Source organism: Rhinopithecus bieti, unplaced genomic scaffold, assembly GCF_001698545.2.
Source record: "Rhinopithecus bieti isolate Rb0 unplaced genomic scaffold, ASM169854v2 scaffold_22, whole genome shotgun sequence".
NCBI lineage: Eukaryota > Metazoa > Chordata > Mammalia > Primates > Cercopithecidae > Rhinopithecus > Rhinopithecus bieti.
In genome coordinates this window covers 627,258-639,924 of record NW_016803136.1, presented here as the reverse complement: position 1 = coordinate 639,924, position 12,667 = coordinate 627,258, and the positions used below count along the sequence as shown (strand labels likewise).

Here is a 12,667-nt window from a genome sequence, read left to right as displayed (position 1 = left end):
TAGTGGCTCACGCTTGTAATCCCAGCAGTCTGGGAGGCTGAGGTGGGAGGATCGCTTGAGCCCAGGAGGTGGAGGCCGTAGTGAGCCATGATTGCGCCACTGCACTCCAGCCTGGGCACCAGAATGAGACCCATTCTCTGTGTCAGTTCCTTCGCAGAAAGCAATGAACATTTATTTCATACCTAATCTTGGCCAGGCTAAGCACTCTCTGTAACTCATCTTCACAACAGTTCAGTGAGGGGTAGGTTCTGTTATCTGCATTTTGCAACTGAGGAAACCAAGAGAAGGTGAGATTCCTGACGAAGGTCACCCACTGATGAGTGGCTGGAACAGACGGAAGACCCGGGCTCTGGAGCCAGAGCCTGTGCTAAGTAACCGCTAGTGTTTGTCCTGGTGTGACATCAGAGGCGGGGATAAGGGGGATTCCTGCTCTCAGCATATGTCCCGGTCTTTGGTCGTTTGGGGTTAGAAAGGGTGGGAGCATACTTCAGACTCTGTTTTCAAATGCAGCTCCACAGAAAGGGTGGTTTTGATTTTGGTCGGCATTTGGCTGGAGGGCAGGGGTGACGTCTGCCGAGAAGGCTTGGCTGACCTGGCCAAGGAGTTTGCTGATGGAGCCTACATCTGCGTTGGCTTTGCCTCGATCCCACAGATTTGCAGCAGCTGTTGGAAAGAAAAGCTGAGACGCCAGTCAAGAGCAAGACCCAGTCCTTAGCACGCGGGGGCAGATTCCGCGCTGCTCTCAGGAACCAGGACTTCTCGGAAATCACGAGGCTGCCCTTCCCTGCCGCCTCTGTGGGTGCTGACGAATCCCACTGGTGTTTCAGACTTGCTGGGCTTTCTCGTTGGCATTTTTACCGTTTCCCGGTTCCCTTTTGATATGTGCTTCATTGCTCTGTGGGTCACTGTAAAAGCGTTTCTGGCCTCTGCATTCCTGGGATAGTTCCAACCACAGCCTTGGAGCTTTTCATCAGAACCCACTGCCAGGCGGAGCAGCGGGAACTTTCAAGTAACTGGATAACCCACTTTGTCATCCGTTTCCATTTTTGCCAAGTTGAGCTAATATTGTCTCCTCTTTCTTTTTTTTCTTTGTTCTCTGTGGCCTGGCGGCTTCTGAATTTGATGAACTCATCATAAACAGTAGAGTCGTAGGCGTTGGGGGTTTGTTGTGACGTTTTCTTTTTTTTTTTTTTGAGACGGAGTCTGGCTCTGTCTCCCAGGCTGGAGTGTAGTGGTGCGATCTCAGCTCACTGCAAGCTCCGCCTCCTGGGTTTACACCATTCTCCTGCCTCAGCCTCCTGAGTAGCTGGGACTACAGGCACCTGCCACCACGCCTGGCTAGTGTTTTTTGTATTTTTTAGTAGAGACGGGGTTTCACCGTGTTAGCCAGGATGGTCTCGATCTCCTGACCTCGTGATCTGCCAGCCTCGGCCTCCCAAAGTGCTGGGATTACAGGCGTGAGCCACCGCGCCCAGCCTGTTGTGATGTTTTCTACTGGCGTTGCGTGGACTTTGGGTGGCTGTGGTAGAAGACCATTCAGCAGGGGCCATCGGAATGCACCCCGGGGCCGGGCGTGGTGCTCACACCTGTCATCCCAGATCTTTGGGAGGCTGAGGTCAGGAGTTCAAGACCAGCCTGGCCAACATGGTGAAACCCCATCTCTACTAAAAATACAAAATTAGGCCGTGTGCGGTGGCGGGCACCTGTAACGCCTGTAATCCCAGCACTTTGGGAGGCCGAGGCGGGTGGATCACAAGGTCAGGAGGTTCGAGTCTCTACTAAAAAATACAAAAATTAGCCGGACATGGTGGTGGGTGCCTGTAATCCCAGCTACTCAGGAGGCTGGGGCAGGAGAATCGTTTGAACCCGGGAGGTGGAGGTTGCCGTGAGCCGAGATCGCAGCACTGCACTCCAGCCTGGGCGACAGAACAGGACTAACAAAATGCACCCTGGGTGGATATGTTGCCAGGAAGATCTCTAGACAGAACAAACACTGGGTGTAAAGTCATCTGTTCTTTCCCAGCTGCTGCAATGCCGGATGGCGCAGCCCTTTTGAGACAGGGTCTCGCCCCATCACTCATCCTGGGGAGCAGTGACATGATCACAGCTCACTGTAGCCTCAACCTCCTGTGCTCAAGGCATCCTCTTACCTCAGCCTGTCAAGTAGCTGGAGCTACAGGAGTGGCCACCACGCCCAGCTAATTTTTGTATTTTTTTGTGGAGTGACAGGGTTTGGCTGTGTTGCCCAGGCTGGCCTTGAACTCCTGGGCTCAAGCGATCTACGCGCCTCGGCCCCCCAAAGTGCTGGGATTACAGGCGTGAGCCACTGCGCCCGACCCAGCACACCCTTTTTGAAGGGCATAAGTCCCCACTGGCCTTTTTTTCTCCCATGTCCAGTGGAATGTGAGCTCTTGCCTTCACTCCTACCTCCTGATTCAAAGGCTGCTGGGACCTGCCTGACTCAGCCCCTTTTCCCTTCCACAGTCTTTCATACTAGGCTCTGCTGTATTTCACACTTCAGCCTTCCAAGCCCGGAGGTGAAATGAAGTAGAAATTCCTTTCGGAATCAGATGTGGTGTCAGAGTTGTCTTAGAGACCAAAAGCAAAATCCACAGAGTCTGTTAAAAAAAAATTCAGAGGCCCCTTTAAAATCTGGGAAAACAGAGGTGAGGAGGCAAACAGATCACATAGAAACAGGCCAGAAAACTTGTCTGTTTTGCAGCAGGTGCTTATGGCAAGAACACCACGTGCCATGGAAAGGAAAACCTCCTTTCTCCAAGTAGTTTCCGACACAGCCTGCTAACTAAATATACAGCTGATTGATTAACTTTAAAATGAAGTTGACAGGAAAATGATTTTCTTTTTTCTTTTTCTTTTTTTTTAAGACGGAGTCTGGCTCTGTCGCCCAGGCTGGAGCACAGCGGCGCGATCTCGGCTCACTGCAAGCTCCACCTCCCAGTTTCATGCCATTCTCCTGCCTCAGCCTCCCGAGTAGCTGGGACTACAGGCACCCAGCTACCTTTTTTTGTTTTGTTTTGTTTTGTTTTTTAAGTAGAGATGGAGTTTCACCATGTTGGCCAGGATGGTCTCCATCTCCTGACTTCATGATCCGCCTGCCTTGACCTCCCAAAGGGCTGGAATTACAGGCTTGAGCCACCGTGCCTGGCCAGGAAAGTGATTTTCAAAGTGGATACTCAGGAGACACAGGGGGAAAAATAAGAATAGATTGAACCCAAATATTCCATGCGTCCATGCGTGCAGCGCTTTAGAGGTTAGAGCCCCCCACAGACTCCACTTCATGTGAGCCTTGGAGTCATCCTATGAGATGAGCATTACTGGGCTTGGAGAAGGGGCATGAACCGCCCAGAGTCTGAGACTGTCACCCACTGACATCTAAGCAGGCATCAGGGCCAAGGATGGAAGCCCAGCTGTTAGAAGCCTGCTTCTTTTTTTTTTTTTTAATTGAGACAGAGTCTATTGCCCAGGCTGGAGTGCAGTGGCGTTATCTCGGCTCACTGGAACCTCCCGGGTTCAAGCAATTCTCCTGCCTCAGACTCCCAAGTAGAGTAGCTGGGATTACAGGCGCCCGCCACCACCACGCCCGGCTAAGTTTTGTATTTTTAGTAGAGACAGGGGTTTTACCGTGTTGTTCAGGCTGGTCTTGAATTCCTGACCTCAAGTGATCCGCCTGCCTTGGCCTCCCAAAGTGCTGGGATTACAGGCGTCTGCTACCACTCCCGGCCCTGGGAAATGCTTTTGTATTTTTTTATTTTTACATTTTGAGACAGAGTCTCACTCTGTCGCTCAGGCTGTCGGCTCACTGCAACCTCCATCTCCTGGATTCAAGTGATTCTCCTGCCTTAGCCTCCGGAGTAGATGGGATTACGACGCCCGCCACCACGCCCGGCTAATTGTTGTATTTTTTTTTTTTTTTTTTGAGACGGAGTCTCGCTCTGTTGCCCAGGCTGGAGTGCAGTGGCGCGATCTCGGCTCACTGCAAGCTCCGCCTCCCGGGTTCACACCATTCTCCTGCCTCAGCCTCCCGGGTATCTGGGACTACAGGCGCCCGCTACCGTGCCCGGCTAATTTTTTGTATTTTTAGTAGAGACAGGGTTTCACCATGTTGGCCAGGCTGGTCTCGAGCTCCTGACCTCAGGGGATCCGCCCGCCTCGGCCTGCCAAAGTGCTGGGATTCTAGGCATGAGCCACTGCGCCCGGCCCTGGGAAATGCTTTTTTAGAAAGGACAGTGCGCTCTCTCAGTCCTGGGTGGCTCTGATGTTCACTATCCTGAAGGCGTGAGCTCTGCCTGAGTTTAGGAACACAGTGGCAGTGGGAGAGTGAGATTTTTTTTGTTTTTAATCACCCACTCTTCACTGTTACATCATCTTAGGTTTTCGGCAGATGCTGACTGCGTTGGAGGAAATGTTTGCAGCAGGATACGGATGGAGCAGGATTATATCTCTCTCAGTTGAATCAAGGTCAAGACGTGCACTGACATGAACTCTTAAGACAGGGAGGTCTCTATTGGGGTCTGTAGACCTCCTGTGATCAGGCAGGTTCCACTCACAGGCTTCAGGGGGATTCGTGGAGCCTGAAATTACACACTGACTTTTTGGTGGATGTGTATTTTTCTCTGCTGAAAGATCTGTAGCTTTTGTCCTCAAAACTACCTGTGACCCAGAAATGACTATGAAACCAGTGTTTTCAGAGGCCTGTTTGAAAACCTTTGGTGGCCTTGAGCCGAGCCTCACACTTGAAAGGGTGCAGAGCTGCATCTTGGTGATCATTTCTTTCAGCTGAAGCTTTTTTTGGTTTCTGGGCCGTGTCAGAGAATCCATAAATCACTCCTAGACGACGCCTCTGACAGAAGGGTCGCGTTCTGATCCGCGTGTTTTCGGAACGATGACTCCCGTGCTGACCGCACTGTTTCAGAGCCGAGTAACCTTCGTGCTTTCGGTGGCCTGAAGCGTCCACAGATGCAGTTCACTGATGAATGACATGGGTTCCTAAATAAATCACCACCACAGAATTAGACCATGATGGCTTAGTCTGTAAAAGAAATAACTTTTCGGCCGGGCGCAGTGACTCATGCCTGTAATCCCAGCACTTTGGGAGGCCGAGGCAGCTGGATCACAAGGTCAGGAGATTGAGACCATCCTGGCGAACACGGTGAAATCCCATCACTACTAAAAATACAAAAAACTAGCCGGGCGCGGTGGCGGGCGCCTGTAGTCCCAGCTACTCCGGAGGCTGAGGCAGGAGAATGGCGTGAACCCGGGAGGCGGAGCTTGCAGTGAGCCGAGATCGTGCCAGTGCACTCCAGCCTGGGCCACAGAGCGAGACTCCGTCTCAAAAAAAAAAAAAACAGGAAAAGAAATAACTTTTGGTGTCAGATGTGAGTCTAGAAAAAAAAATTTTTTTTCCCACTAACCCAGTGTGGGTCTTTCCGTGGAAACAAAGGTCCAACAATGAGAGGATCCAACACGAGCTGAGACCCCTGTGCTCCTGAGCTGCAGTGAGAATGGAACGGGGATCCTTAGGGAGGGAGGGAAGATACGGGTTACGGTTTCTTACCATCCAGAGAGAATTCCGAGAGAAAAGACGTCTGTGGAGACCGGGGCGGCGGGGAGAGGTGTTACAACTCTTCGGCTCACGTAAGGGTTTCCGAAGAAACTGGTTCTTCCTTAGCTGGCAGGGTTTGGGAGATGGCATCATTTCCACTGAGCATTTAGAGGGTCAAGGCTGTTCAGGTGCCAAAACCCCACCACCATTTCCTTAAAAATCCCTGGCTGAGGCCGGGGGCGGTGGCTCACGCCTGTAATCCCAGCACTTTGGGAGGCCGAGGTGGGCGGATCACGAGGTCAGGAGATTGTGATCATCTTGGTTAACACGGAGAAACCCCGTCTCTACTAAAAAAAAAAAAAATACAAAAAATACAAAAAAGTAGCTGGGTGCGGTGGTGGGCGCCCGTAGTCCCAGCTACTTGGGAGCCTGAGGCAGGAGAATGGTGTGAACCCTGGAGGCGGAGCTTGCAGTGAGCCGAGATTGCACCACTGCACTCCATCCTGGGCAACAGAGCGAGACTCCGTCTCAAAAAAAAAAATTCCTGGCTAAGAGCAAAGCACATGCTTACATTTGAAGGGTAACAGAGGTGCCTAAATGCAAACCAGTCTTCTAATTATGTTTCATCTGCTAGCTTTACATTTGAGGGTCACAGGCTGAAATTTACTTCAGGCAGCAGTCCAGCTACCCACAGAGAGATTCCTGCTACAAGGTGGCATTTGCTTGTGGTAGCCCCACGGAACATAAGATCCTACTGATCCCTTAATAATACATGTAAGGACGATTTCTTCTAAGAAGGCAAATATAGTTTAATCTTAGACTGGACACTCATGAAAAATAACAGGTTCAAAGAATAATCAGTAGCCATCCATTCCTGATAAAATCTTGGTCAAAAAGTTATGGAAGGCCAGGCGCAGTGGGTCAGCAGTTTGGGAGGCCGAGGCGGGTGAATCACCTGAGGTCAGGAGTCGAGACCAGCCTGGTCAACAGGGTGAAACCTGTTCTCTAATAAAAATACAAAAATTAGCTAGACATGGTGGCACATGCCTGTAATCCCAGCTACTCAGGAGGCTGAAGCATGAGAATCGCTTGAACCTGGAAGGCGGAGGTTGCAGTGAGCCGAGATCGTGCCAGTGCGCTCCAACCTGCGTGACACAGCAAGACTCCATCTCAATAATAATAATAATTAATAAATAAAGTCGTCCCTCAGTGTCTGCGGAGGACTGGTTCCAGGACCCTCCCCCTAACACTGATACTCAAGTCCCTGATATAAAATGGCATAGTTTTTGCATATCACCTATGTACATCCTCGTGCATACTGTAGACCTGTGGAGTTATTTTTAATGCAGAACTGGGTCTCACTGTGTTGCCCAGGCTGGTCTTGAAGTCCTCGGCTCAGGTGATCCACCCCCATCTGCCTCCCTAAGTGCTGGGATTACAGGTGTGACCCACTGTGCCCAGCCAAGGGGCAACTACATTGAAAAGTCGGCTGTTTTTATAACCCAGCCCTTTTCCGTTTGTGATCTAGGTCTCACCCTTTTTCCTGTTTCTCTCTCAGGTTTCTTTTCTGGATTAACCCAATCAGCATAGGTTAGAGCATCTTTTTTTTTTTTTTTGAGACGGCGTTTTGCTCTTGTCGCCCAGGCTGGAGTGCAATGGCGCGATCTCGGCTCACAGCAACCTCTGCCTCTGGGGATCAAGTGATTCTCCTGCCTCAGCTCCTGAGTAGCTGGGATTACAGGTGCCTGCCACCACGCCTGGCTAATTTTATATTTTTAGTAAAGACGGGGTTTCACCATGTTGACCAGGCTGGTCTCGAACTCCTGACCTCAAATGACCTGCCCACCTCAGCCTCCCAAAGTGCTGGGATTACTGGCGTGAGCCATGGCACCCAGCCCCAAATGGCCTTTTAAACTGTAAATCAGGTCACCTCACTCCCTGTGACCTGTTATTTTTGCCATCGTCCATGGGGCCTTGACGATCTGGTTCACACATCTTAAGATGATCTCTGACCTCATCACAGCCGCTGCCCCTGGTTCTCTCTGGCTCCATCTACTCCGGCCTTCGCAGTCAGCCCCTGGCCTCCACACGGGTTCCTGGGCCTCAGGTGGCCTCCCGCAGCGTGCCCGTGGCTCGTTCCGTTTCCTTGCTGAGGTCTGTGCCCAAATGTCATTCCTCCAGGACGCCCGTCTCTAGAATCCACGCCGCCGTCCCAGCTTCCCAGTCGCAGCCGTGATCTTACCCGCCCCGTTGTCTTTCTGTTACTTGTCAGTGTCTGAAATTAGCTTCCTGTTTATATTCTCGTTTACTGTCTGTCTCTCCCACTGGAGGAGGAAGTCCACCAGGGCGGCAGCCTCATCTCTTTCCTGAATCTCTTGTGCTTAGAACAAGCCTGGCACACAGTAGGTACTCAGCTGTTTTCTGTTGAATGACTTTCAGCTCCTACCAGTTATAAAACATAGCGGGGTAAAACACAGCGTGCTGACAACAGCATACCTCCTGCACATCAGTAAGTCAAAGATAAGCAACATTTACACTGTCGATGGGAGTGTAAATTAGTTCAACCAGTGCGGAAGACGGTGTGGTGATTCCCCAGGGATCTAGAATCAGAACTGCCATTGGAGCCAACAATTGCATTACTGGGTGTATACCCAAAGGATCATAGATCACTCTTCTGTAAAGACACGTGCACACGTATGTTTATTGCGGTAAAGACACGTGCACACGTATGTTTATTGCGGTAAATATACAATAGCAAAGACTTGGAACCAACCCAAATGCCCATTCATGATAGACTGGATAAAGAAAATGTGGCACATATACACCATGGAATACTATGCAGCCATAAAAAAGACTATAGACAGCATGGAATACTATGCAATCATAAGAAAGAATATAAACACCATGGAATGTTATGCAGCCATAAGAAAGAATGAGTTCATGTCCTTTGAAGGGACATGGATGAAGCTGGAAACCATCATCCTCAGCAAACTAACACAGTAACAGAAAATCAAACAGTGCATGTTCTCACTCATAAGTGGGAGTTGAACAATGAGAACACATGGACACCAGGAGGGGAACATCACACACCGGGGCCTGTTGGCAGGTGGGGGGCAAGGGGAGGGAGAGCATTAGGAGAAATACCTAATGTAGATGACAGGTTGATGGGTGCAGAAAACCGCCATGGCACATGTTTTCCTAGGTAACAAACCTGCACATTCTGCACATGTATCCGAGAACTTAAAAAAAAAAAAGTCTTGAGTGTGGTGGCTCACGCCTGTAATCCCAGCACTTTGGGAGGCCGAGGCAGGTGGATCACCTGAGGTGAGGAGTTCAAGACCAGCCTGGCCAATGTGGTGAAACCCCGTCTCTACTAAAAACAGAAAAGTTAGCCAGGCTGGTGGCGGGTGCCTGTAATCCCAGCTACTCGGGAGGCTGAGGCAGAGAATTGGTTGAACCCGGGAGGCGGAGGTTGCAGTGAGCTGAGATCTCACCACTGCACTCTAGCCTGGGCCACAGAGTGAGACTCTGTCTGCCCCCCGCCCCCACCGCCACAAAAAGAAAAAAACGGATAAGCAACAAAACGAGGCATCATTTTCCCCTAGCAAACTGGAAAAGTGACGACAGTGATAATGTTGGTGAAGGCACTAGGACATGGGCTCTTTCATTTGCCACTGGTGGAAATATAAAACGGTCTAAGCTTTCCTGAGTGGTGAGTCATGGGTAATTTTTAATCTCAATTTTTGCGGTTTGCTATGTTTCTCAACTTTTTTCCAATGATTTTTTTCCTCCAAGAATTACTTTTAAACCAGAAAACTCATCATTTTCATCTTCCTTTTTAAAAAAAAATTAACCTGGCTCAATCCTTGCACAGCAAACTTATGAAGCAGATCCCGGCGGCAGGATGGTCTTGTTCTGTTGTTGAACCTCTTAAGGATGTTTAATCTGAATTCTGTACCAAGTTTCTCTGGAATGATGCAATCGTGGTCATTAAAAACTGGGTTTGGGCACAGTGGCTCACACCTGTAATCCCAGCACTTTGGGAGGCCGAGGCGGGAGGATCACCTGAGGTCAGGAGTTCCAGACCCGCCTGGCCAACGTGGCGAAACCCGTCTCTACTAAAAATACAAAAAGTAGTCAGACGTGGTGGTGGATGCCTGTAATCTGAGCTACTCGGGAGGCTGAGGCAGGAGAATCACTTGAACCCGGGAGGCGGAGGTTACAGTGAGCCGAGATAGAACCACTGCACTCCAGCCTGGGCGACAGAGCGAGACTCCATTTAAAAAAAACAAAAAACAAAAAAAAAAACCGCGCAGAATTGTTCTTGTTGTGAGGTCCCGGGCTGGTTCTGTGAGCCCCCCAGAAAGGTGGGGCTGGGAAAAACACACAGACTGAGGGCAGTTTGAGGTGGGTGGGGTCCCCGCACCCCTTCCTGCCAAGATACAGGTCTCCACAGACAGGGAAGCCCAGCATTGCATGGCAGATCCCCTGCACTCCCCCTCACTGCCTGGGATGGGACTCCGGACAATCCTTGTCTCACCACGCACTGCCGTCTTCTCTCTGTTCTTCTCTCTGCTGCCGCCTTCTCACGCCTGCTTTCCTGCGTCACATGCTTGCCCTGTTCTGCCCGATGGCCCAGCCTTCCTCCAGAGACCCTCAAGGCCCTAAGCAGGGAAGCTCACAGCTGAGTGGCCTAAATGGTGGGGCACCCTGCAGCTTCCCTGTTTCTGTCTTTTCTGGAGGTACATTGCTAGCCCAACAATGCATTTATTTATTTTTTTTGAGACGAGTCTCGCTCTGTCAGCCAGGCTGGAGTGCAGTGGCATGATCTCAACTTACTGCAACCTCCACCTCCGAGGTTCAAACGATTCTCCCGCCTCATCTTCCTGAGTAGCCGGGATTACAGGCGCCCACCACCACGCCCAGCTAATTTTTGTATTTTAAGTAGAGACAGGGTTTCACCATATTGCCCAGGCTGGTCTTGAACTCCTGACCTCAGGTGATCCTCCTGCCTTGGCCTCCCAAAGTGCTGGGATTACAGGCGTGAGCCACCGCGCCCGGCCCCAACATCGCATTTAATTATGTGGGTTTTTGGGCTTGGCGGGGAAGGTCTAGAGCACCCAGTCACCTGCCCATATGGCGTTCACCCCGACGGCAGTGAGCGAACAGAGGAGGCCGCCCACGCTCGGCTTCCAGTCCTGCACCTTGCATCCCATGTTCTCAGCTTCATTCGTCTTAGACCCTGGATGTCCGACCGTGTGCACAGCCAACCTCAAGAATCTGCCGTAGACTGAAGCAGGTTTTATGCGGCTCCGAGAGCCGAGGGCTGGCTGGGGTTGGCCCTGGCATTGTTTGCCTCGTGCTTTGCAGGCTGAACATAACGACGACTGTGATATTTCAAGTGCAGGGACCTGGCGAAGGGCTGAGGGCGCAGATTTTAACTACGTGGCCTTCTATTGGAAAACCCGTCTCTTCTCCCTTGGTGGGAAGGGGCCATGGAGAGCGGCTGCTGTTGCCTGCTGCCAAGGTGGCGAGGCTCTCATGAAAAGCTTCCCTTCCTTCCTTAACCACCTGGTGGTCTGATCGTGTTGTGAAGATGCGAAATCCGTCTTCATCTTCGTGATTTTTAGAGACGTAAAAGGGTAGTACTCTCCAGGATGAGTGTGGTCCTCCATCAGCCTCCACCTCAGAGTCCCCTGCAACTGTGCAGACCCCAAGGGCCAGTGGGATTGTAGTTAACGTGCCCCTTTGCCCAGCAGCCCTGCTTGGGATCCATTATTCTTTTCTGTGTCTTGAATGCTTGCCCGTTCATCCAGCCTCCAGGCCTCAGGGGCTCAAAAGAACTCTGCAAGAAGAACTCTGCAATGAATCTGGTCTGGACTTCACCACCTTCTTTTACTTTTCTTCATACAGCTCAAACTTTGGAACAAATACCGAATTTCCAACATTCCATCGCTAATATTCCTTGACGCCACCACCGGGAAGGTTGTGTGCAGGAACGGGCTGCTGGTGATCCGAGATGACCCAGAAGGTAAAACCTCAGCACGTGCATGTGGTCCTCTTGTTACCCAGCTGCTCCTCCTCCATGCCCCTGCCCTCATCGCCGCCCCACCATTGACAGAGTACTCGTGAAATAGATACACGTGGGTTTACGTGGCTAGAGAAGGTCGTCTTGGTGAAATCATAGTATTTCCTAGGACATGGTTTTAAGATTTTTACAGGGATCTGAATGTCCCTCCTAGGAGCTTTCATTCATGGGCCAGAAGAGGTGGAGTCTGCCAAGAGAAGCCCTGCTCGGAGGGCCGCGGAGGCTGCGGGAAAGCAGGGAGAGCTCAGACCCCGGCTTCTAGTGCTGCGTCCGTGGCAGCTGCCCCTTCACAGTTAGAGGCAGGCTGAGTGGGGTTTTTCCTCTTTAAAATATGACATAGCGAAGTCCCAACCCCCCGCGTCACTCTCCTGGCCTTGGCGGGGAGTGCACCTAGTTGCTTAGAGCTGCCGCGCCCTGCAGGCCTTGGTCTTGCCGGCCACGTGTGGGCCGTGCTCCTCCAGGCCCCTCTCAGGGCCGTTGCCATGGCCTTCTTCCCTCTGGCAGTGAGAACAGGCTGTGAGATCTCCCCTCACTTCATCCATCCAGTGAGACGCTTCAGCCCTGCTCACACGTTTTCCCAGTGAACATGCCACCTCCCTCAAAGAATCGCCCTCAGTAAAAATCCAGGGCATGGTGGAACCAAGTGCGAAGCTTTTCCTTTTTTTTTCTTGTTTTTTTTTGAGACAGTATCTTGTTGTCTCGCCCAGGCCGAGTGCTGTGGCATGATCATGGTTCACTGCAGCCTCGACCTCCTGAGTTCAACTCACCCTCTCACGTAGCTGGGACTGCGGGCGTGCACCCGCACACCCAGCTAATGTTCTATTATTTGTAGAGGTGGGGTCTCTCTAGGCAGCCCAGGCTGGTCTCAAACTTTCGAGCTCAAGTAGTCTGCTCACCTCGGCCTCCCAAAGTGCAGGGATCGCGGGGCTGAGCTGCAGAGCCTGGCCCCCGTGCGGATTCCTGAGCCCGACCTCCAGAGCATTGTAGATCCCTCTTGTTTCTGGGGAGGCCCGACC

The 12,667-nt window shown here is 51.4% G+C and overlaps 1 protein-coding gene across 3 annotated transcripts in view; it reads left to right on the top strand.

The window, feature by feature from the left end:
- Positions 1 to 12,667, top strand: part of NXN (nucleoredoxin) — a 203,168-nt gene that overhangs the window by 164,797 nt on the left and 25,704 nt on the right. For all 3 annotated transcript variants that reach the window (XM_017865182.1, XM_017865022.1, XM_017865110.1), the window contains exon 2: positions 11,477 to 11,594. In XM_017865182.1, the coding sequence (XP_017720671.1) occupies positions 11,477 to 11,594 (118 nt within the window). The remainder of the gene's footprint in view (positions 1 to 11,476; positions 11,595 to 12,667) is intronic.